At 31.5% G+C, this 25,434-nt stretch overlaps 9 protein-coding genes and 1 non-coding gene across 10 annotated transcripts; 5 read left to right on the forward strand and 5 right to left on the reverse strand.

The window, feature by feature from the left end:
- Positions 1-510: 510 nt before the first annotated feature.
- Positions 511-2,760, forward strand: ATG20 (Atg20p; the record flags this gene model as incomplete). Its single annotated transcript, XM_046077402.1, has 1 exon — positions 511-2,760. One exon carries the CDS (start codon positions 511-513, stop codon positions 2,758-2,760), a length of 2,250 nt encoding a protein of 749 aa, XP_045935159.1.
- A 171-nt stretch (positions 2,761-2,931) lies between these two features.
- Positions 2,932-3,873, reverse strand: SCDLUD_002713 (short-chain dehydrogenase/reductase; the record flags this gene model as incomplete). Its single annotated transcript, XM_046077403.1, has 1 exon — positions 2,932-3,873. The coding sequence occupies one exon, from the start codon at positions 3,871-3,873 to the stop codon at positions 2,932-2,934; it is 942 nt and encodes a 313-aa protein (XP_045935160.1).
- A 716-nt stretch (positions 3,874-4,589) lies between these two features.
- IWR1 (Iwr1p) lies at positions 4,590-5,657 on the forward strand (the record flags this gene model as incomplete). The annotated part of the gene is made up of 1 exon (XM_046081575.1): positions 4,590-5,657. The coding sequence occupies one exon, from the start codon at positions 4,590-4,592 to the stop codon at positions 5,655-5,657; it is 1,068 nt and encodes a 355-aa protein (XP_045935161.1).
- A 509-nt stretch (positions 5,658-6,166) lies between these two features.
- Positions 6,167-6,742, forward strand: RPL9A (60S ribosomal protein uL6; the record flags this gene model as incomplete). The annotated part of the gene is made up of 1 exon (XM_046081576.1): positions 6,167-6,742. The coding sequence occupies one exon, from the start codon at positions 6,167-6,169 to the stop codon at positions 6,740-6,742; it is 576 nt and encodes a 191-aa protein (XP_045935162.1).
- A 370-nt stretch (positions 6,743-7,112) lies between these two features.
- On the reverse strand, positions 7,113-9,389 carry NUP84 (Nup84p; the record flags this gene model as incomplete). The annotated part of the gene is made up of 1 exon (XM_046077404.1): positions 7,113-9,389. One exon carries the CDS (start codon positions 9,387-9,389, stop codon positions 7,113-7,115), a length of 2,277 nt encoding a protein of 758 aa, XP_045935163.1.
- A 456-nt stretch (positions 9,390-9,845) lies between these two features.
- Positions 9,846-12,722, reverse strand: CYK3 (Cyk3p; the record flags this gene model as incomplete). The annotated part of the gene is made up of 1 exon (XM_046077405.1): positions 9,846-12,722. One exon carries the CDS (start codon positions 12,720-12,722, stop codon positions 9,846-9,848), a length of 2,877 nt encoding a protein of 958 aa, XP_045935164.1.
- Positions 12,723-13,720: 998 nt separating this feature from the next.
- On the reverse strand, positions 13,721-14,854 carry ARO2 (bifunctional chorismate synthase/riboflavin reductase [NAD(P)H] ARO2; the record flags this gene model as incomplete). The annotated part of the gene is made up of 1 exon (XM_046077406.1): positions 13,721-14,854. One exon carries the CDS (start codon positions 14,852-14,854, stop codon positions 13,721-13,723), a length of 1,134 nt encoding a protein of 377 aa, XP_045935165.1.
- A 656-nt stretch (positions 14,855-15,510) lies between these two features.
- On the forward strand, positions 15,511-15,582 carry SCDLUD_002719. Its single transcript has one exon. It is a non-coding gene; the product is annotated as a tRNA-Arg (tRNA).
- A 639-nt stretch (positions 15,583-16,221) lies between these two features.
- On the forward strand, positions 16,222-21,072 carry INO80 (chromatin-remodeling ATPase INO80; the record flags this gene model as incomplete). Its single annotated transcript, XM_046077407.1, has 1 exon — positions 16,222-21,072. The coding sequence occupies one exon, from the start codon at positions 16,222-16,224 to the stop codon at positions 21,070-21,072; it is 4,851 nt and encodes a 1,616-aa protein (XP_045935166.1).
- A 118-nt stretch (positions 21,073-21,190) lies between these two features.
- Positions 21,191-25,165, reverse strand: NUT1 (Nut1p; the record flags this gene model as incomplete). The annotated part of the gene is made up of 1 exon (XM_046077408.1): positions 21,191-25,165. One exon carries the CDS (start codon positions 25,163-25,165, stop codon positions 21,191-21,193), a length of 3,975 nt encoding a protein of 1,324 aa, XP_045935167.1.
- Positions 25,166-25,434: the final 269 nt, after the last annotated feature.

The following is a 25,434-nucleotide window of genomic DNA, read 5'->3' on the forward strand; positions in this document are numbered from 1 at the left end:
TATGCTAGTGCGGCACAGACACAATAAAAAAATTTTTTTTTTTTTTTGAATAATGTTAAATACGGTTATTATAATAATATCACAATGACTAAAACAGTTGTAAATTCTATTCAGTTTGGAAAACTTTGTTGTTCAGTTGGTAAAAAAAAAAAAAAAAAAAAAAAATTTTTTTAATTTAGTAGTTGTTTTCACCTTGATCACATGATATTTCATCTTATAAATATTGTTCATTCCAGAATCGCATGTGTCCGTTTTCGGACTTTCGCAGATTCCCGAATTTTAATTTTGAATGTTGAATTTTTTTTAAGGGTTATTAAAAAAATAGTAAAAACGTTCTTCGTGCATTTACTTCAACACTTAATAATTGATATCCTATGTTTTTATAAGTATTCTAACATATTTTTATAATTTTAAAGATAGAAGACTCACATCATTTTGAGTTAAAAAAAAAAAAAAAAAAAAAAAAATATATATATATATATATATATATTAACTAACCTACGGTACATTATGCTAGATGAAAAATCAAACACTCCCCATAAAAACCTTTCAAAAAACGAATTTAATAACGGTGGAAATATGTTTTGTATTTTACAAAATTCAGTGGCTCAAATTGAAACTGGAATGAACTCTAAAAGTGTTTCTATTGGTTCAAATTCTAGTATTGCAGAGGTAGATTTAAATCATGGTAATGGCAAATCCACTACATGTGAAGAAGAAATATTCCCAGCCGATGACGACGATGACGATGTGGTACTTGCCACACGACTACCTAACTCTTTACATACAGAATTTGAAAAGGATATAAACAATAATCCATTTGCCAAATTTGAAAAGACAAAAGATTCCATAACAGAGGAAAATACACCAAACTGGGAGGAGAAAAAACAGTCAAAATTACCAGTTACACTAATTGATTTGGAATCTTCTAGTAAAAGTGATATACCCGCCGCAAGTATTTTTTTTGAAACTACAGCTACGGCAAATACAAGCACCACATATAAAAACACAAACAACACTACAACAGTTGCTTCTGTGAATAAAAACTGCCATGAAAACTCAACACGTAATGGGGCATCACCAAATCATGTGGTTATAACTGAAGCTGTAAGAACGGGGGAAGGTCAAACAAAGAAATACATTTCGTATAGTATTAAATATGGAAACGAACTTGTGAGGAGAAGATATAGTGATTTTGAGTTATTGCGTAATGCATTACTAAAATTATTTCCAATGATCTTAATACCACCGATCCCCAAAAAGGAAACAATAAAAAGTTATGGGAAATCCATATATTCTTCAACTTCAAAGAGACATGGAGATCATGGAGATGGTATGGATGATGCTAGTTACATGCTACCAAGTGAAGGAATAGGGTCTATTAACTTATCACAATCTGTTATACGTGTTTCTTCTAACGACGAACTATTTATCAGACATAGAATAAGTATGTTAACCAGTTTTCTAAATCGGTTGTTGGAAAACGAAGAGATTAACAAAACAACTATAATAGCAGATTTTTTGAATCCTGAATACCACAATTATAAAGAGTTATTAAATAGTTCCTCTACTATGTGTGCTTTGCTTACTTCAAATATTTTCCAATTAAACCCTCTAGATCCAACTAATACCAATGGTATTTACAAATATTTACCTATACCACAGAAAAAAAACTTGACATCAAAAACTGCCACTTTTTTTTCAACAATGGGTGTGAATTATAGTTCATCTTCTACTGAAAACTCGTGCGATGAAGAATCCCCAGCGAGGATAGCCAATAATACTAATGCTGGTGTTGAGGTTGATAATAATATTAAAAAAGAGGAAACCGATGATGGAGCCATCGATAAAAACCTTGGTAAAGATAAGAATGGACATGTCCCAGCTGGAAGAAGAAACTCTGATGACATTGATTTACACACAAATTTAGAACGGCATTTTAAGGACTACTCTTATGTGTTAAAAAAAAACGTTTACAAGAACAGCAAGAATAACGTAAAACACTTGAAGCATCTACAAAGTGAATATAAAGAATTAAGTCAAATATGGGGTCAGTTTTCAAATCAAAGTAGTATCCTAAGAGAATCCACAAGTCTATCTTCAGATATGGCGCACATCAGTAACGCTTATGAAGAAAGCTATTTGAATTTGCAGAGAACAGTTGGTATTTTATATTACAACATTAATGAACCTCTTTATGAATTTTGCATGATGTCCACTTCTTGTAACAAATTAATTGAATTTAGAAAATTAAAAAAGCAGCAATTAGATCAATTAAATCAAGTTATTAATGATAAAACGCAATTGTTCAACAAATTAAAATTGAAAATGAATATAACCCGAAAGGAAAACAACACTGCAAATCTTACTGAAAGTGTAAATAACAATAATGATGATAATAATAATAATAATGTTTCAAATAAAAAGAGCAGATCGTACGGTAGTATGTTTTTTAAGAAAGTGGGGGAGCTTAAAACCATCGTTAAGGAAACCGTCAATTATTCGGAACCCAACCCCAATGAACTGATGCCCAGTTTAGAACAAGAAATAAATAGGCTATTAGAAGTACAAAAAGTGGCCCAAAAGGATTTGGATGATATCACGGAGGCTATTGAAAACAATGAAATTATAAAATACTCTTATGAGAAAAATCAGGAATTACAGGAATTGCTTATAAACTACACCAGATACATGAGAACTTACGCACAAAAAAATCTAGAGCATTGGAAAAGCGTTAAAGAAAATATGGAAAAATTTTAACCTTATGCGTTTTAATATTTATATATATATATATATATACATATATATATATGTATGTACTTTGGAATGCAATACATTTATATAAATATTATTTCATTTAAATGTTTGAACATATATATAGATAATATTTTGCTTAGCATGTTTATCTTTGCGATTTTTAAAGCTTTAATATTAGATTTTTGATTTATAAGTATCCATACTTTTATCCATACCCATAATGAATCTGGATATTGACATGTATGGCCAAGCTAAACCCTTAAATAATGGAGTTAAATTGGTATATAATGGCAGCATTAAAATGCCTTTATTATGTGCTATCGCGTTGTAGATGTCTTTGGATAAACGGTCAGGTTCTAAAACAGGAGCAATTAATGAGCATGGTGTCACAACTCCTTCAAACATTTGTGTCTTAATTTGGCCGGGACACACCAATAAAGTTCTGATAAAGCCTGAATCACTTATTAGAGCCTTAGAGGTGGAATTTACTCTAGAACTACTTTTCCTCATTTCGATTAATTCACTTTGTAAACATTCATGTAAACAGATTAATGCACCTTTTGAACTTCCATAGGCGGTTAATTTAGCTGGCGATACTAAGCCTAAAACAGATGATATATTAACAATGACGCCCTTTTTATGGAGTAACATATCTGGTAAAAATTTATGTATTGTATAAAAGCAACTTTCATAATTTGTTCCTATTGTATTTTCAATCTTATCATCACTAGTATTTTCAAGTTTAGTCCCTGTAACAATAGCTGCATTGTTAATTAATATCGTTACAATTCCTATTTGCTGTTCCTGGATATAATTGTATAATTCAATGATATTTTCCCATTTACTGACATTACATCTGAAATATAGGACTCTATTGTTCATACGTGAATTACTAGACGTACTGTAAATATCTTGGGGAGGAGGAGCGATGTCAGCAATTATTATATTGTAACCCTTCTTTTTAAAAAGTTTAGCTAATTCTAATCCCAAACCGTTAGATCCCCCTGTTATTAATACCAAATCTTCTCTAGGAGTTAGAGGTAAACCAACTAAAAACGATCCGCACTCAATTATTTGGGTTGCAATAGTGTTATATAACAAACTCGATAAGCCCATTTATATATTTATGTATATATATATATATATATTGTATATATTACTGTATGTTGTTGTTGTTTTTTTATACAAAAGTATACCTTTGGAGATTTTCTACAAATTTATATTATGTTTGTCAATATTTTTAATAATTAAAAAATTTAATGGCATAGAAATGTTAAAAAAAATTATGTGGTTTATGTAATTTTTTAATATTAAACTATTTTTTTTAAATAAAATTTTTGTTTTTAATGGCACAAAACTAAAAGTCAAAATGATAATGGCGTTTATTAACTAAAAACTATACTACTAGAAATATACGCTTTAAAAAAAAAAAAAAAAATCAATAAATATATAAAAATAAAAATAAAAAAATGAAATCTCACTTTGCTATAAAATACGCAATGTAACTATGACAACTTTTAAGTTGATAAAGTGTCAATATGGTCGATATTGATATTCAATAAATTTTCTCACTGACACTTTTCCTTTTTTTTGTTAACGTTTTTTCTTCTTTCGCTTTTATGTCGGTTTCCGTATCAAAAATAGGCTCGGATAAGCCCTTTTTTGTTAGTTTCCATTTCTTTGCCAGTTCTCCTGCAGATGCTTTTAAATTAGTTTTTTTTTTTTCTTTTTTTTTTTTTTTTTTTTTCTCTTTCTCTTTTGGATAAACATTGACATTACAACAATCTGAAGAAAAATAAAACTACATAATTACAAACAGCGTTATTGATACTATGAATAAAAATGTTGCCTCACCAAGTGTAATTCGTATTAAAAGAAGAAGAGATGAAGATTCTTTGCAGGCTCTACTTTTGGAAACGGCCAGGAATAGTAAAAGGGGTAAATATGTTTTCAAATTATCTAAGACTGTAGACACTAAAAATGATGCCAGTCACCTTCACAATAACAATAAATATTCCTTGAATTCTTATACTGATACTGATAATAATCCATCTTATAGAGAAACTCCCGTTTTGGAATCAACGTCAGCTGCGCATACCTACATTTTAGCTAAGTCTCGACTACAAGAAATTGCTACTACATCAACAAAACTTAAACCAGAAGTTAATGAGCTATTGCAAGAATATTTACAAACAAATGAAAATGTGGCATCCACCGCTACCTCGGATACACTGTGTAACAATATGTTAAGTATTGAATATGTCTATGATATTTATGTTAAACAAAAAATCAGTCAAGAAGACGACTTTTTGTTTGATAAAAATACAATGGGGTATGTTCGAATAATGGAAGATGACTTGATCCCTGATGAAGAATCTGATTTAGAAGAAAGACAGATCTTATCAGATGACGAGGATTCGAATACTGAAGACTTTTATAGAAATGATTATCCAGAGGATGAGGATGACGACAGATCCATCGTTTTTGGAGATCATGAGGAGAAAGTAGCAGAAGAAACAAATTTCTTCAGATATGGTCATGATCACGAACTTGAAATTGCAAATAATAACGGTTCCATTGGGATATCATATGACCGAATCTATGATCAATATAACAATAGTAGTAACAATGGTCAAGGGTCATTTTTAGATTCTATAAGATTCAATCGTGGTGCCAATGGATATGAAGATGACCGTGGTAGCGAGGGGAAAGTTGATAATTTGTACGACGAGTCAAGTTATAACACTGACTACGAATATGATGGGGAAGAGGAAGAAGACAGTAGTAAAATAGATTTCCCACGAAACCAATTCTTTGCTACTGATAGAGATGATCCATTAGCAATTCATAGAGACAAAATTATGAACAAATTGCAAAAAATTATAGACAAGAGCAAATAATTAGTTTCACCAATTTGTATATATAAGGTGACGGTTTGTGTAAGTTGTGGGTGCTGTCACAAATAATAGTTTTAAAGTTGTACGGCTTTTCTAAAAAGATGCAAAAATAAATATTAAAAAAAAAAAACAAAAAAAGTTAATTTTTTTCTAATAAATTTTTTTTTTTTTTAATATTTTTTTTTTCCTGTTTAAAATCATCATTTTCCATAAAAAATTTTTCCTTCTAAACAAAAAACTTTTTTCCAAGCTGGATAAAATGTTAATTTGGTAAATTTACCGAGACTTTTTTTTTTTTTTTTTTTTTTTTGTCGATTATCATTTTTCATTTTCCGTTTTCCATTTTCCATTTTCCATTTTCCATTTTCCGTTTTCCATTTTCCATTTTCCATTCTCCAAATTTTTTTTTTTTTTTTCAATGCTACAGTTGAAGTCGTTCGTACTTTGACAGCGTAATCCCTTTAATTTTTGTAAAAGAAAAGAAACTTACAGGTTCTGTAGAAACTAGCACAATGAAGTACATTCAAACTGATCAAGTCTTAGATATTCCAGAAGGTGTCGTCGTCAACATCAAATCCAGAAACATTAAAGTTACTGGTCCAAGAGGTACTTTGACCAAGAACTTAAAACATGTTGATGTTACTTTCACTAAGATTAGCAACCAGCAAATCAGAATTACTGTCCACAATGGTGACAGAAAGCATGTTGCTGCTTTGAGAACCGTTAAGTCTTTGATTTCCAACATGATTACTGGTGTTACCAAGGGTTACAAATACAAGATGAGATATGTTTATGCGCATTTCCCAATCAACGTTAACGTTATTGAAAAAGATGGTGCTAAATTCGTTGAAATCAGAAACTACTTGGGTGACAAGAAGGTCAGATTGGTTCCAGTCAGAGAAGGTGTTACTATTGAGTTCTCCACTGTCCAAAAGGATGAAATGATCTTGACTGGTAACTCTGTTGAGAATGTTTCTCAAAACGCTGCTGATATTCAGCAAGTCTGTAGGGCCAGAAATAAGGATATCCGTAAATTTTTGGATGGTATTTATGTTTCCGAAAAGGGTGTTGTTGTTGAAGAAGAATAAATCATTTAATTAACATATAACGGATAATAATAATAATATAATTTGTTTTTTGTTTTTTATCGTTTAAATAAGTGATTATATATACTCTTAATTAATACTTTGATATCATGCCTTTTTTTTTTTTTTTTTTATTTTTTTTTTTAAGTAGACTTATCTCTAAGCTGTCCAATTATTGAACTCTCTTTACCTCCTGCGTTGTAACTTGTATAGGTTGTGAAATCTCCTAATGAAGTAATCTAAAAGGTGGTAATCAATCAAAATACAAAATAAATATGAACGGTTTTTAAAATATCTATGGCAAAATGATAGTTGGTTTATCATGCCAGGCGTGTTAATATACGAATCAAATAAATATATTTCTATTTAACGTTTATATCATTTTTCCAATAGTAATTGATGATTTTGCAACCAAGTCCAAAAACTCTTTTAACTTGCCACTAGCTAAAAACAATGTATACATTTTGTAATGCTCATTAGCAACTAATGTTGCCAAAGATAATGCTTCATGAGCAAATCTATCTATATTTAAAGCTTTCGATGCACTCATTAGTTCCTTGTGTAATTCAATAACCAAAAAGGGAACATAAAATGCCCTAATATCAAAAATTATACCAGCATCGTTTATGTTTTGTAATCCGGTTAAAAACGAATGGGTTAGCTTGTAAAAAGTCTGTGAAAAATCTTGGAATTGTTTTATCAAAGTTGGTAAATTGGATTGCGCATTTAAATTTAAAGATTGCTTTTGCCAAGTTTTACGTTTCTTTAAGGCGTTAACCAACAACTTGTAATTTAATATCTCTTTCACTTTGGCATCCTTTTCGTCACCTTGCAACATAGGCAGCTTGCTTAAATTATAGTTATTTATATTGGAATTAATATCAATGCTATCAAATAAAACAGCCACTGATTCAACCCTACCATTGAGTAAAAATCGTCTGCTAGCAGCTATTATTGCTTCTAAAACATCTACCGACAATTGGGCCTTTTCTAGCCAAAGAACACTGTTAATAATTTTTTTATCAACATCTGTTACTACAGTAGAAATTGCAACATCCTTGCCTGACTGATAATGTGAAGCAGTTTCATCAAAAACCTTTTGAGCAGTTATTCTAATAACATTGTTCATAGGTATATTCAAAGCAGTGCTTAGTTGAATTTGTTCATTTTTTAAAACGTCAGAGTATATAGATGTTAAAAAATAGGAATAAGTTTCTAGCAAAGAATCTTCATCCAAAAATTTAACATATATTGGAATATATTCATAAAGTTCATACATGCTTAGTATACTAACGTATGCCGAAATTAGTTTTGAAAAACTCTGCTCATCAACAGCGGACGGAAAAACAACTTTGGTAATAATATATAAATGAGTTAAAATTCTTAACAAGTATGATTCTTTGAAAATATAATCAGTTTGTTCGTCACCAGCCGCATTTTGTTCTTCGTAGTGGTGGGGCTTCCCAACGGCTTCTAACAATTTAACGACAAAATTCTTTGCTATACTCTGTACATTGTTCATTATAACAGAGCCCATTAGAATTCTAATTGGATGACTGCTTTCTGTGTAACATTTAGTAGAAATTGTATCCAAAATTTGTTGTACACTTAGTTCATTTGATGGAGCAATTAGTATTAAGTCATTGGCAGCAATTCTGCCATTAGACAACAAATAGTTCTCAATAGAAGAATTCCACAATTCGTTTAAATATAAAAGTAAGTGTACATCCCAATCATGAACCTCAAGGTCCGCATCAATATGTGTTGCATCGCCAGCCAAAAATCTGTAAATATTTGCTTCATACTTATCAATTTTCGGATTTTTTGATAATGCATACACTGTTCTTCTCCATAAAGCTTTTCTAGCACAACCACTGGGACCATCGTTATTGTCAACGATAGCAGTTTCGTTATTAGACAAAGTGATTTGTGTATCGATGGAGGGATCAAAGTATTCCTCTAAACCACACATAATCATGCTTAAAGTTAAGTTGTCACACAATTCACATTCCTCACGAGCTTGATCGTAATTACCAGACAAAAGCAATTGATAGATATACTTATGAAAAATAGAATCCCTTTTTCTATCTTCCGGATCAAGTTCTTTGGTTGGATTACGTAGTGGATAATCGGTATCACAACTGGAAAAATTCCCATTAATAACAGAATTAATCCATTTTGAAGTTGGTAAATTATCTGGTTTTTCGACTTTTTTTAAATTTTGTTGAACCCAACACATGATAAGCCATATTTCATATAATTCTTTGTTGTTATTAAGTAATTCTTTCTTAAATACCAAATCAGAATTATAATCATAAACTGATAAATCTTCTTTCAAATAATCATCAGAACAACAAGTACTTCTAAACGAAAATAATAGTTCTACTAAATGCCATAGTTTTGTCTCTAAAGTCCAATTTTCACAAACAATCCTGTTATTACAGGTAGATAATGCTTGTGTACCACTTAAGGATCTAAACTCACAAAGCAAGGTATCAAATATATCGACGCCATGGTGTTCTTCATTTTCTGGGCCTTGCTGTTTCTGCTTAGCGTTTAGACTATTGATTTCATAATCTTTCAAACTTTGAGCAAAATCAATTAATGATTGCTTATTATTATCATTAGTATTAATAGTTGAAAACGACATTTTTTTTTTTTTTTTTAAGTTGATGAGATTTTTTAAGTATAAGCCTTACACTATAAGCCTCTATATGCCTGATTTTTTGTCTTTCTTTGTTTTGTTTTGTCCTTTTTACTATTCTTGTTACTATATGTTATGCTAAGTGAAAACTATTATAAAAGTTCATAAAATAATATATATCGAGTAAATAAAACAAAAGATATGCTATAAACAAATTCAGAAAAAGGAAAAAAAAAAAAAAAAAAAAAATCGCCTTTCATTCCAAAAAATAAAATTTTTTTTTTTTTTTTTTTTTTTTTTCCTTTTTCAACTTAAAAATACTATTCTTTTTGTCATAACTATATTATAAATACATTCGTTATACCATTTACATACGTTTAGTATATTTTTAAACATAAACACAGTTCCTTTATATAGATACACATACATAACCATTGTTAAAGGATGAAGATATATCGTGCTTCAAGAACATGTCCATTCCGCATATGCACACCAACCAACACCACTATCATTAGATACCAAACCGGTCCAAATACCATATTCATGCATTTTTAAATCTAATTCCCAAGTTCCAAATTCAAAATTAGGATCATTTTTTTTATATTTATAGATTTTCCCTGAAGGCGATTGTATGGCAATTTCAGTTTTTTTCTTATTCTTTTCATGTGCACAGCTTGACTCATAAACAAGGCCATCTGAAGGTTGTACAATAGTTTGTAAATTGTATTCGTAATCCTGAAACAAAAATTTATTTTGAGGTTTCTTAACGTATAAATCAACGCTGCACGCAGTGATGGAAGGCAATAGTCTTACAAATTCATAGTGTTTGCAATATTCGCCGGAATGCTTCAAGGGAATTATCATAGACAGTGGATGTATATTTGCTAAAGTGGTTTGTAAACCTTTAGGACCGGAATGTATGTGTAAATTGCCCATGACGACTGCTGGCGGTAGAACAGCCTTTATTATGGCTATCCTTCTGTTCTTATTCCACTTAACTTGCACCAGACACAAATCGCTAACACTTGTACCAGTTGTCATTCTAGTAGCATCAGCTTGTTCGTCTTCTACCACAACACTAGCAAATATTTCTATATCAACTGGAAGGAAAAGAGAGAGTTCATAAACTTCTGAATCTCTCAATAACGACAAACTATTATCGTATTTATATATTTTTAAATCATTTGTGAAAAATGATGGAAATACTGTAGGTAAAGATAGCGGAACAATATTATCCAATTCTGGCACAACATGCTGATCCTTTGATCTATATGGTATATGGGTATGAATCAATTTTAATGGTTCAGTTAAAAAATAAAAATCTTCGCACTTGGCAGCCTCCTTATTATTAATATATTCGTGTAACGGGTTTGAAACATTGCCTAATATTACGTCAACAAATCTCCATTCATCATTTACCAAAACGGTTAACCAACAATGATTCAGTTGAAAGTCCAAAGTATTACAATTAGGGGTTTTCAAAAAGCCAATAACAATTTCACAATACACAGCAACAGCATTGGCTAATTTTTTGAAAAGCCAAGTTAGCTCGTATGGTGTGCAGTACTGTCTATGTATTATCAAATTGAAATTAGTGGGTGGTTTCCTAAAATCTGTGTTCCCATTATCATCAACCAATTGAAAAGTTTCTGTACAAAATACGAAAATGGCCCGTAACCTTTCCAAGTTATTTTTGAAAGCAGAAGATCCAAAAGTGGAAGAGACAAAGGACTCTAATGATTGCATACCATCTTTAACACATTTTTTTTTTGTTTTTTTATCGATATAATCTAAATCTATGTTTTGTAAATCTAAATCAACCAAGCCAGGTTTGGTAGTTTGTCTGCCCTTTCTATAAGCCACCTCATTCGTATATAAGCCTTGCACAAAAACTTGCTGTGGCTCCAGAATTATATCAGTATCTTCTTCTGCTTCTTCCAAAAATCTTTTTTTTCTTTCATATTTTTCTTTACCACCCAAGGTGTTGGATCTGTTTAGCTGGTGATTTACTTGGGCCCAATCATTTACTTCTTCCCCATAGGATGATAAATTAAGTTGTGAGATATCTGGCAAGTCCGGGTATTTTCCTAAGGGAGTATTAGGCAAACTATAGCTACCATTACTCGTGATACCTTTGTTATTCGACCTTTTCTTTCTGAACAAGCCGCTAAATTTCCCACTGCCACTACCAGGTGAGGCATTTCCCAGATTATTGCTTGCAGAGACATTATTAATGCTGCCGGTACTTCCTATACTACTATTGAAATTGGTTATGATATGGGGCAGGTCTTGTTTTGTTTTAGAATCGGTAAATGATTTGGCAAACTTATGTCTTGCAAAACTGCCGGCACTTGTAGCACTAAAATTGCTCATTGTACACAAACTGCCATCGTACTCATCCTCATAATCATCGTAATAATAACTATTCTTGCCCTTGCTGCCCAGATTACTATTGTATTTACTCCCATTCCCACTATTTTGCCAGTATTTTGTTCTGGTGAATGACAATTTGTCAGCATAGTAGTCATCCTCCAGGGAGTAAGAATGGTCGTAATCGTCTGCACGCTTGCCGCCATTGCTGTTGCTATTAATATGATTAGCAGTGGTGTCACTATTGTGCATCATATCATTGTGGGATTTAGATAAAGGCAGTGAGGGTAAGTGTTTACTTCTAATATCTAAAATGCTGTTGTTATCAATGCTTGACGAACTACTATTGCTGTAAAGCATTGTCCTTTGTTGATGATGAACCTGTTGAGGGAACATTGGTGAAGAGGTTGATTTGTTTGGGCTTTTCCTTGGAGATGAAGACGATGAAGAAACATCATTTTCATATGTGTATCTGTTGACATTGGGTGAAGATCTGGAAATAGGGAAACCATTCACTCTACTATTACTACCACAACTAATATTATTATTAATTTTTTGTTGTCTACCACCTGAATTTGTCGGGCTAATTCTTGGTAATGGTTTATTATTGATATTATCTATGAATGCGGGGGATGAGGAAGACGAAGAAATTAATGATGAAGAAGTAGATCCAGTGGCTTTTAGTTTGGCCAAGTTATTTAATGAGGAACTACATTTCATTTTTGAAGTAGTAAGCTTATTCTTAGAAGATGACTTTAAATGTTCATTGATTTTCTCCTGAATAACCGTTACATAATTTGCCGGAAATGAACCTGTTTTTTTATTTCTTAATAATTTGCCATAATACCAATGACCTTTTGCCTTGGTAACTTCGATAATATCACCTTCTAAAAAACCTAGATCATTTCTTTGTTCCCCTGACCAAGAATATATGGCTTTTACTTTGAAGGGTAATGGTGGTCTTTCCATGCTGATAACAATTATTAGCGTATAACAAAGTTGGATAATATATATGTGCGTGCCAGGGTTGCTATTATTAAAATGAATGCAAAAAAAAAAAAAAAAAAAAAAAAAGGAAGGGAGGATGGGAAGGAGAGAGAGGGAGAAAAAGGGGAAATTAAAAGTATGGGAAATGAGTGGAATTAGAATAGTTACAGGGATTGTATTTATTTTTGAAATATGCTAATAGAATTGAAATTAAACGGATAGAAAAAGAGAGAGAGAGAGAGAAAAACAAATCTATCAATTGATGTTTATATCCATATATAAGGAACTATTTTTTCTTTTTTTTTATTTGGGATCAAATGGTATATCTGTTTATTGTTATTATTATTTTTTTTTTTTTTTTCCTTTTAAAAAAAAGAATATTGATGTTATTATATATAAATGTACAATTTGGATACGTATTTGTCGGGAAGCATAAGAAATGGAAACAGAAATAGAAAAAAAAATAAAAATAAATATAAAACTCAGCAAAATCAGAAATAAATAAAATAAAATAAGCTACTTTTTTATTTTATGATTACTTTCGGCAAGAACATGCGCACACTTTTCTGCATTGATGGAAAAAAGCGGGAAAAATATATATATATAATTCCATATTAGAACAAAAACCCTTTTGAAAACTATTCTTAGGAAATTCATTCAAGAGAAATTTTTAATTTTTAATTTTTAATTTTTAATTTTTAAAATAAAATGGCTGGGTTTTTATTCCTAATTCTATTTTTATTTCTTCAACTTAGATAAAATACATCTAACAAGTCTAAAAGCAACCCCATCCCTACACTATTCTCGGAATAACACGTAATCAAATATCCTACTATTAGACAAATTCATACTCAAATCACTTCAAACAAACATCTTTATTATGTTGGTATTAATATTATTATAAGCTAACAAATTATATATATATATATATTTCCAAAAAGAAAAAATTAAAATAAATTTTTTTTTAAAAAGCATTAAGCTTATTTCTTAAACAAGGAAATAGAGTATTCTCTGGATTGTTGAATTAAAACGGCATCAGCCATAACTAAAGCAGCCATAGCTTCAACAATCGGAATAGCTCTTGGAACAACACACGGATCATGTCTACCTTTTGCGGCTAAAACACCATCTTCACCCTTATAAGTGGAAGTATGTTGTTCTTGAGAAATAGTTGCGGCACTCTTGAATGGAACAGAAAAGTAAATATTTTCACCATTGCTAATACCACCTTGGATACCACCACTATTATTAGTCTTTGTTCTCAACCTGTGTTCTTCTTCATCATAATAAAATAAGTCATTGTGTTTGGATCCTGGCAAACTAACACCGTTGAACCCAGAACCAATTTCAAATCCTTTAGAAGCTGGAATAGATAGCATGGCGTGAGCCAATACTGCTTCTAATTTGTCAAAACAAGGCTCACCCAACCCAGTTGGAATATTTCTAATGACACAAGTGACTACACCACCAATGGAATCTTTATTGCCTCTGTACTTTTCAATCTCCTTAATCATTTCACCAGCAGTTGATGGGTCAGGGCACCTAATTAAGCCTGTAGCATCGACTTTTTCCCTTGTTATGGTGTTTAAAATATGTTGGAATTTAGGATCCAATGGGTCTCTGTTCATCTTAACGTCACCAACTTGTGTAACAAAAGCAACAATTTCCATATTACTAACTTTATGTAAAAATTTTTCAGCAATGGCACCGGCAGCAACTCTGCCAATAGTTTCTCTAGCAGAAGAACGACCACCGCCACTAGAAGCTTTGATGCCGTATTTTTCCAGATAGGTATAATCTGCATGGGATGGTCTTGGATAATTGTCCATATCATTGTAATCATGTGGTCTTTGGTCTTCATTTTTCACTAGCATACCAATTGGAGTACCTAAAGTTTTACCAAATTCAGTACCACTTTGGATTTCAACTTTATCCTTTTCATTTCTTGGAGTAGTTAATTTAGATTGACCCGGTCTTCTTCTACTTAATTGTGGTTGAATATCAGCTTCAGTCAATTCCATTCCTGGTGGAACACCATCGACTATACATCCAACTGATTTACAGTGGGACTCACCATAAGTGGTGACACGGAAATAACGACCAAATGTAGACATGATGCATAAAAATAATTTTCTGTTCTTGAGTTGTTTTTCTTTTTGAATAAGTTGCTTAGATTTTATTATTATTGAAGTTTTAGGATATTGTTTTAAAATAAGTAAAATAGAATTAGATGAAGAAAAAGTTTCTAACAAAGAAGACATAAACTGCAAACCAGAAAAAAAGTGCAAAAAAAAAAAAAATTTTTTTTTTCCTTCCAGCATACAATTTTTTACCATAATAATTTGGAACGATATTATGACTCTTTTAAAAAAGGAAAAAAAAAAAAAAAAAAAAAAAAAAAAAATTAAGGATATAACAATTGTCATGGACATTTTCGTTCGGACAGTTTTGTTTGGATATAAGCACGTGAGTAAAGTTATCTTTCTATTTGTTTACCTTTAAAGAACTCACTTTAAAAAGTTCATCCTTTCCTTTTTTTTAGATTTATTTCTAATTCTGATAGACATAACATAAACAACCAATTTGCAAGATAGCGAATCAGATTGATCATGTGACCATTTTTTTTAAATTTATTTGAACAAAAATCACAAGGCCACAAAACCACAAAAAATATTTGACTATAGAAATTATAGAATTTGAAAATAAAATTAACTAATAAGTGTATTAGCAGTAATAAATACATATAAAAAGAACGAATTTCAACAAGTAAGCTCGCATGGCGTAATGGCAACGCGTCTGACTTCTAATCAGAAGATTCTGGGTTCGACCCCCAGTGTGAGTGTAATTTTTTATCTATTAAATGTTTTTTTTTTTTTTTTTTTTTTACTTGAAACGGAAAAAGTTAAATTGGGTTTTATAATCAACAAAACCTGATTTAATACTACCTAAAATTACAAATCAAAATTGGGTTAGGTCAACATATTCGCATTAAAACAACCATTTTAAACTTAACAGAAACTAAAGGAAAAAAAAAATTTTTTTTTGGGTTTTTTTGGGTTTTTTTTGGGTTTTTTTTTTGGGTTTTTTTGGAGGAGCATTTTTCTTTTGAGTCTATCCATCTTAAAACAATTCCCACAACGCTGTTAATCCTAATAACCTCCCCCTTCCGGATATAAAAGGTTTGACTTTATTTTCCTTTTTCCTTTTTTTATTTTTGCCTTTTGCCTTTTGCCTTTTGCTCTCCAATCTGTACATCCTTTTTCTTTTTCTTCTTCTTTTTTCTTACTTTTTCTACTCTTTTTCTTTTATTATTATCTTTTTCTTTTCTTTAATTATCATCATCTTTTATGCTGTTCAAATACTCAGAAGCTACCACAATATCTAACCCACCTTTCTATATTGCTCCCTTACCTGCTTTCTGATAATAAGAAATAACATACAAAAGACAACACAAAGTAAGATACGAAAACTAACAGCAACTATGTCTCTTAGTGCTTTATTAAATGATGACTCTTCGTCTGCTCTTTCTTCCCGGTTGCATTCATCAATGGATGAATCTCAAGAAAGCTCCCTCATCCCAGATGAAAAATTTCAATTAAACACTAAATATGAAAATTCAATAAAAGACAAGTCCACGGCTATTGAAAAATTCAAAATGAATTTGGATTTATTAAAAAAAAGAGATGCTCAAGAATTACTGGTTCAAAACTGGAATTTTATTAGTTTTCAAGAACTGGAATTAATCAATGAGTGGAATTCTCAACTAAAAGAAATATTTGATCACCAACACCTGAATAAGGAAAAGGAGAAAGAGAAAGAAAAAATCGAGCAAGAAAATAAGAACAGATTGATTAGAGATAATCAAGGGGAAGAAGAAGAAAAAGAAAAAGACGACGAAAAAGAAGAAGAAGAGGAAGAGGAGGAAGAAGAAGAAGAAGCAGAAGATGAAAAAGAAATAAATGAAGAAGGAAAAGAAGAAATTACTCCCGGTAATCATATTCCAATGAAAGACTCGATTAAGAAAGAAAGTAGTACCGGGATAGATTTATTGTTAGATAATATGGAAAGCATCGATAAAGAATGGGAAAATTTCATGGAATATAAAAACTCAAAGGATTCTATTAGAAAAGAGTATACTGCAAGTTTAACCAAGAAAGATAGAAGGAGAACAAGAAGGAATACTAGAAAAAAGTCAATAAACGATGATAAGACAACTGCCACTGTTGTTGCTTCAACGGTTAAGCATAGTAAGAAAGGCTCCAAAACTGCCGCTCCCGATTCTACTAATACATCTCCTAAGGGTAAAAAATTTAAGATACAACCTGTATCCTCATCTTCACCAACTACAGTGTCAATTAAGCCAACACCTGAAGATCCTGATAATATAAAAAGAAACTCTTTACATGAGAGATTCATTGCAAACATATACGGTAAAAAAAGAACATTAAAAAAAAACAATCATTCACAAACTTCAAGCGAATCGTCCAATGCAACCTTTACTACCGGCAGTAACCATAGCAATCCTAGACTAAAAGTTGTTGAAATTAATAATGGTTTTGGTCGCAGATTGAGAACTGACCGCCAATTAAGGAATAAAGGCAAAAACAGACATCGTGAAGGAAAATATGCAGATGAATCTGAAAGTGACGAAGAAGGAGAAAAAGAAGATGAGAAAGATGACAACGACGAGGAGCAACAACAACAACAACAACAAGAAGAAGAAGAAGAAGAAGAAGAAGAAGAAGAAGAAGAAGGAGAAGATAATCCACCGCATGAACATACCGATACTGACTCTATTGATCAGGAAAACACAAAAAAAATTATTATTAGACCATCTCCTTTAACAGAAGAAGAAAAAAATAGATTAGAGATTAAAAGAATTGTGAATAAAAATAAAAAAAAGATGGATGCGGAAAGAAAAAGAAGATTTACGCATTGCACCATTATATCACATGATGAAGACAAATTTGAATTAAAAATAGTATTAAAACAACAACACGTCAAAATTTATAAGAGGCATCTAAGAGAAGTTGCTGCTGTGGAAAAGGCAAAACATGCTGCTATTAAAAAAGCAGCAGCGGCGGCAGCAGCTATTGCAAGTAAAAACAACAACAAGAGAAAGCGTAACAATAATATCAAGGACGAAGATGGTAACAGTGATCAAACTGTTTCCAAAAATGATGAGCCAAAGAACTATGAGGATGAAGAAGATGGTACTAAGATGAGAAGGCTAAATGATGATAACGACTTGAGTACTGTTGATACTCCTATAGTCAATGCTAACAATAGTAAAGATGGATTACCTACATATGGTATGAAAATGTCTGCTAAGGAAGCTAGGGCAATTCAAAGACACTACGATAACACCTATTTCACTATATGGAAAGATATGGCTCGTAAGGACTCTGCAAAAACCTCGAGATCATTACAGCAAATGCAACAAATTAGAAGTCAAAATCTGAAAAAAACTTCCTCTTTAGTCGCTAGAGAGGCTAAAAGATGGCAAGTGAAAAACTCTAAACAAGTCAAGGACTTAATAAGTAGGGCCAGAAGAGGAGTCAGAGAAATGTCTAGTTTTTGGAAGAAAAATGAACGAGAGGAAAAAGATATCAAGAAGAGAAAAGAAAAAGAATTGTTGGATCAGGCTAGAAAAGAGGAAGAAGAAAGAGAAAAAGTTAGACAGGCAAAGAAATTGGAATTTTTATTGACCCAGACTGAATTATATTCTCATTTCATTGGCAGCAAAATTAAAACAAATGAAATCGAGGGCGATATGGGAGAAAAAACTGCTACTGGTGCTACTTTAAGTAATATTGAACTATCCGTTGAGACTGCTAAAAAGAATGATCATAGAAGTATGGATTTTGATGAAGAAACTAACGACAGTTTGAATCGTAAAGCTTTGGAAAATGCATCCAATGCATTAAAGGAAAACCAGGAAAGAGCCAAAGAATTTGACGATAAAAATCCAGGTGATGATGAAGAATTAAATTTTACCAAGCCGTCCACTTTAGAAAACGCTGTTATTGAACAACCAAAGATATTATCATGCACATTAAAAGAATACCAATTGAAGGGACTTACTTGGTTGGCTAATTTATATAGCCATGGTATTAATGGTATTTTGGCAGATGAAATGGGTTTGGGTAAAACCGTACAATCAATTTCTATTTTGGCACACTTAGCTGAAAAGTATAATATTTGGGGTCCATTTTTAGTTGTTACCCCCGCTTCCACTTTACATAATTGGGTCCAGGAAATTTCGAAATTTGTGCCCGATTTCAAAATCTTACCATACTGGGGTAATGCTAATGATCGTAAGGTTTTACGTAAGTTTTGGGATAGGAAGCATTTAAGATACGACAAAAACTCTCCTTTCCATATAATGATTACCTCCTACCAAATGGTTGTTTCTGATGCAGCCTATTTACAAAAAATGAAGTGGCAGTATATGATTCTAGATGAGGCACAAGCTATTAAATCTTCACAGTCTTCTAGGTGGAAGAATTTATTGAGTTTCCATTCACGTAACAGATTACTATTAACTGGTACACCAATTCAAAATAACATGGATGAACTATGGGCTTTATTACACTTTATCATGCCAACAATTTTTGATTCGCCAGAATTTTTCAGTGAATGGTTTTCTAAAAATATTGAGGCACATGCCAAGTCTAACACTCAATTAAACACCCAACAATTAAGCCGTTTACATCTATTGTTAAAACCTTTTATGCTAAGACGTATTAAAAAGAATGTTCAGTCCGAGTTGGGTGATAAAATTGAAATCGACGTGATATGTGATTTGACTCAAAGACAATTGAAGTTGTACAACGTTTTGAAATCGCAAATGAGCAGTAGTAACTATAAAGATATCGAAAATGCTGTAACTGCATCTGCTGATAGCTCTACTGGTAGCGATTCAAGATTGGCCAATGCGGTAATGGAATTTCGTAAAGTTTGTAATCATCCAGACTTATTTGAAAGAGACGATGTTACATCGCCCTTTTTGTTTGGCAAGTTCGGCAAAGTTCAGCAATCTTTTAACAGAGAGGGAAATATCTTGGACTTTATGTATTCCACGGAAAATGAAATAGATGTACACATACCAAGATTAATATATGATGATTTGATACTTCCAAACTTTAAAAATGACGTTGATTTGAAAAACAAGTTATTCAATAAAACATTTAACATTTTAGATACCTCGAACAACGAAGAATTATGCTTGACTTTATCCATTTTGTCAGGTTTGAGTCCCGGTTCCTTGGCCAAAATCCACAATAAAGGTTTACTCAATAGAGTCATAGATTTGGAAGAAAATGTCAGTGACAAGTGTTCAAGACTAGATATAATTTACGACGAGAACTCAGTTTCGTATCAGAAAAATTTGGTAGTCCCTTCTAAGCAACAGTTTCTTTACAACCAAAAAAATGTTACTATGGACGGAGTTTTATGCAATTTAATGAACATAAATGAAATGTATCAAAAGGAACATTACTTGCATAATATGAAACCTGCCTGCGGCTTACCAGCCGCTGCGCCACCTATCACACCCACAGTTAATGGTTCTACTACATTCACTAATCAGCTACATTATGATTTGTTTAATCCAAAGATAACAACCGCTTTTTCTGAAATCCCACCCATTGTACAGCATGATATAATAGAAGTTAAAAAGGTGCCATTGGAGGAGTTGCCCAGATGTGAAATGTGGCCAGCCCCATTGAATAAGAATTTTGTCACCAAAAACATATCTATGCCTTCAATGGATAGGTTTATTACAGAGTCTGCTAAATTGAAAGCTTTAGACAAGTTGTTAATCAATTTAAAAGATGAGGGTCATCGTGTTTTAATTTATTTCCAAATGACCAAAATGATGGATTTAATGGAAGAGTATTTGACTTATAGACAATACAGACACATTCGTTTGGACGGTTCTTCTAAATTGGAAGACCGTAGAGATTTGGTTCATGACTGGCAAACCAAACCTGAAATTTTTATCTTTTTATTGAGTACAAGAGCAGGTGGTTTAGGTATTAATTTAACAGCTGCTGATACAGTTATATTTTATGATTCAGATTGGAATCCAACCATTGACTCACAGGCAATGGATAGAGCACACAGACTAGGCCAAACAAAACAAGTTACTGTTTATAGACTTTTATGTCGCAACACAATTGAAGAACGAATGAGGGATAGAGCTAAACAAAAGGAGCATGTCCAACACGTTGTTATGGAAGGTCATGCCAAAGAAGAGATTATTAAAGGTAAAGAAGTTAAGGTCAGCAATGATAAAGATCATCCAAAGGCTAATGAACAATTAAATTAAAGTTTATACAATATAAAAAAGATATTTTCACTTTTTTCTTTTTTTTTTTTTTTTTTTTTTTTTTTTTCAAATAATTACACATATAGATATATAAAAGTTTGACACATTTAATCACGAATCAAACGATTGATTTTTTTAATAATTGGAGATAAATATCATAAATTTCTTCAAAATTTTCAAATGGAGAGCTATTTCTGGTTTTCATACGATACAATAACCCAACAAAGGAATTCCTATTCAGATATGAAACTTTAAAAAAACTTTGTTCATCTGTAGCACTGTCCTTATCGCTATCCAGAATGGGCAGTGGCGTTTTATTGACTGTATTGTTTTTAGCAATAGATTTCTCTGTGCTATCCAAATCATTTCTACTGTTAATATCAGCATCTTCCATTATTACATCATCTATTTGTTCAGAAGTAATATCTTCGCCAAATAGCATGTTAATTTCATCATTATCATCATCGAATTTAGAATCTATATCAGCAAATTCGGTTGATTGAACTTCTGGCAACATATTCTTAGTTTCAACTTCATCCGATTTTACATCTTTACTACTATTATTGTCATTGTTAGTGTTGGTGCCATTATCATTAACATTACCACCAGTATTATCATCGACATGGTTGGTTTCTTCATTCTCATCCTCATGTTGTATCTGAGAACCATTTATTTGCTCTTTTGGAAGTGACTTACTAGAGTCAATAATAGATTTGTCTGCTTCTCGTTTATCTTGATCCGAGGCGGCAAGAAATATTGGCGATTCTAAAAAGTGCAACGTTTTCAATCGTTCAGTGTTATCTTTAAAATCCAATAAAATGGTAAAATAAAAAAAATAAATCAAAACTATATTGAAATCATCTCTAAACGATAAACTTTTTTTAAAGACATTGCCAATGGTAGGTATACCATAAGCACGAACTTTATACAATAAAGTTTGATAAACATCGTAGAAAAAGTTTGTAGGGGTAATTAAATCTATTAATTCCAATAAGTAGTCCATATTATAATATGTGCTACTATGTAGATTCCAGAAGCTATTTGTTTGGTTTGTCATTAGCTTATTTACGGGACATTCATTGGTAATTTTAAAATCGAACTGAACTTGATGAGCACCCGAGATACTAATTGACGGACTTGTTTGGGGTGATTGATTTTGTGGGTTTGGACTGTGCTGCTGGTGTGGATGCTTTTGTTTTTGATTGGTAAATATAGTGTTTATGTTATATAAGATTGCGCCATCACATAACTTTTCTAATTTGTTTATTAGATCTTCTAACTTAGGATTGCCTTGCGATTCCGCTGTATAAACCCCGTATAAAGAGGACTGGGGTTGTGAAGGTTGTTTTCTAAACAATTTCAAAGTTAAAAGCAATCTAGGACTATTTAAACGGAATATTAAATTGTGTAGGGCCTTTGAGTCATAATTTAACAAAGAAGACTCATTGAACAAAGGAGTCAACATATTTAAGATGGTCTCAAAAATTAAGTTAATTTCCATCAACCCTTTTGCTTTTAACGAATTTAATATAGTTTCCAAATTGAAAACAATTTTAATTAGCCCAACCATCATAAAGGGCTGCAAAAAATACTCAAACCCACCCATAACACGTTCATTTAAAGTGCTTAACATTCTAGGATCCAATTGTTGTCTGATATTTTCCATATTTTTCGGATTGGTAATACTTTCTAACGTTTCAATACACTGCTTAAACATAAATGGTAGCAAATAAGCCAAATCTTTAACATTGGCTGTTTTAATTAAGTCATCAGATATAGAAATATCAACAAATAAGCTTTTGGTCCAATCCTGCAATAATTTAGAAGAATTGTATGGCTCTTTAGTTACTGGAAGCGTCAAATCTTCGGGAATGTAGTATAAATCACGAATAAAGCTCAATATAAAGGACTTATTCAAGTCCGTAACGTCATTTTGAACCATTATGTCTTCTATATCAACATTATATTCCTTAGAAACATGTAAAATAAAAACCAAGACAAAGGGAAATGCTATATAATCGTTGACAGACTCTATATCTGTATCATTATTCGTAGAACTGGTAATTTCGTAAACCTTTTCGTCCCATAATTTATCGACAAAATTGAGTAACGGGAGTAGGAAAAGATATGGTTGAATGTGGGAAAAAATGGTGGTTAAGGAATGATTGAAATTTAAAGTTAACAAACAACAGATTTTAGACAAAGTTTTATAATCAAATGTTTTAACGCTGGCAGTTAGCATTTCCAAAAAAGTTTGTGCGATAACAACCTGGCTTGTTGGTGCTACTTTTTCAAAATTTTGCAAAACATTTAATAAGCCGTGGAATTCACTTCTATTGGCTATAAAATTGCTATCCCCTTCAAACAAATTTTCAAAATCAAATTCCTCAATTGATGTCTTGACAAATTTTTTCACATCCCATATTTTTTCCATAGTATTCTGGTGGTTTTTAAAAAATATGTTTTCATCAATAAGTATGGATTTAAGATCCATCATCTGGTCATCTCTTAAAAATTCATTCATTACATTGGGTGGCTGTAATTTCAACATAATCAAATTGCTCAGAAACTCATGTCTTATATCAAAGTCTCTTTTAGGGTTGGTATTAAAATCATCAAAGAGATCATCATTAGTTTGGGATGGATCTTCGTTGTCTTTAGTGGAATAGTATGTTTTTATAGCCTTAATAACTTTATCATCAATGTTCTGCAAAGCTCTTATAGGTATGTATGGTTTTGCTGTACCACAATATTGACTAATAATCAATGGGATTCTTTTGCTAATAAATATGGTCCATTTTTTCTCTAAAAGGTCGTAATTAGAGTTTGATTGATGATATTGAATATTATTCAGGAATTGTGCAAAACAGGTAAATGATGTTTCTATGAAATCCACCATAGCTGTGTCCAATGAAGGAATAGGGTGATGTGTTTCGGAAACTATTGTGGCTTCAATAGATTGATACTTGGGGAAAAAGTCAACTTCACTACTATACCAATTATGTATCCTATTATTTAACCATAAATTCTTGTAGTAACGTAATAGTTTGAAATCGTAATATTTTTGAACTGTTGAAGCAGAATCAGAGTCTACAGCTAAAGGAACATTGGAATTGATGTCTCCTGAGTTAGAAGAATGGTTTGTAACACTGGTACCATTAGCATTGTTTTGTGGTGAAGTAGAAATAAATTTTGGTGAGGTGATTGAGGGTGTTTCAACAGGAATGCTGGGGTCCGAGTACTTTCTAAGAGTATTTTGAGCAGAAAAGGCATTGGAGTTTGTTCCCACATGATTTTTATCAACGACGACATCGGTCTCCTTAATTTGAGTAAAATCACATTTCTTCTGAATTAGCAAAGACAATTTCTGTGCCAGCAATTTATTAATAGGTAACAACACATTGTTAACTAAAATTTTAATATTAGTTTGTACCAATTGGTCTGTTACTACACAGGTTGTTGGCTGAATAGAAATAACACTTTGTAAAAATTTACTTAGTGATATTATGATTTGTTTTGAATGGATTTCTTTGAAATTAAAAGACATTATTGCGGGAAAAATGATAGTTGGAATATCATGAACTAAGAAGTCTTCAACCACCAATTTGTCTGACAAATTATTGAAGAATTTAGTAGATTTGGTGAAAAAGTGTATAACGATTGCATCCTTTTCGTTAATTAGACTCATAATTATTTTTAGTAACCTATTAACAAAACTAGAATTGTAATTAAAAAAACATAATTCAACCATATAATCAGTTAATAAAATCATAATATGAGAGACACAATAATTATTTTTTAAACATTTCATAAAACATCCACTTAATAAATCGTATATTCTATTCTTTTCCAAAGTTGCGGTATCTGTTGTTTCTGCTGTATTTGTTGATATAAAGTTTGTGTTATCATTAGAGATTGTAGGAATGTTGACATTGGTGCTAGCCCTGCTTTCGTTATTTAAATCCAAAAAAGAGCCAAATTTTTCATTAAAAAACTCATTATAAAAAGTGAAAAAATCAACAGGCTTGAACCCGTTATTCGCACAATTAATTAGCAATTTACAAAACTCATCACAAATTGTGGTAGAATCCATTTATATTGTTCTTCTTATTTGGATAATTTTTTCAATTTTCTTTTTTTCTTTTTTTTTTGGTTGATTCTCTCTTCTCCTTAGGTCTAGTAGCTAAGTAATATTCTGGTACGTGTTAGTATGATCCTAAAGTTTGATCGTTACTGTTTTACTCGAGAGTTGTTATTTTATATATGACGAAATGGTGGTTCGTATTCAAGATCAAGTAAACCAAATATATATATAATATATTATAATAAGACATTACAACAGAAGTAAAAAGAAGGGAGAAT

The sequence above is a fragment of the Saccharomycodes ludwigii genome, chromosome III (genome assembly GCF_020623625.1).
Source record: "Saccharomycodes ludwigii strain NBRC 1722 chromosome III, whole genome shotgun sequence".
In the NCBI taxonomy this organism is placed as follows: domain Eukaryota; kingdom Fungi; phylum Ascomycota; class Saccharomycetes; order Saccharomycodales; family Saccharomycodaceae; genus Saccharomycodes; species Saccharomycodes ludwigii.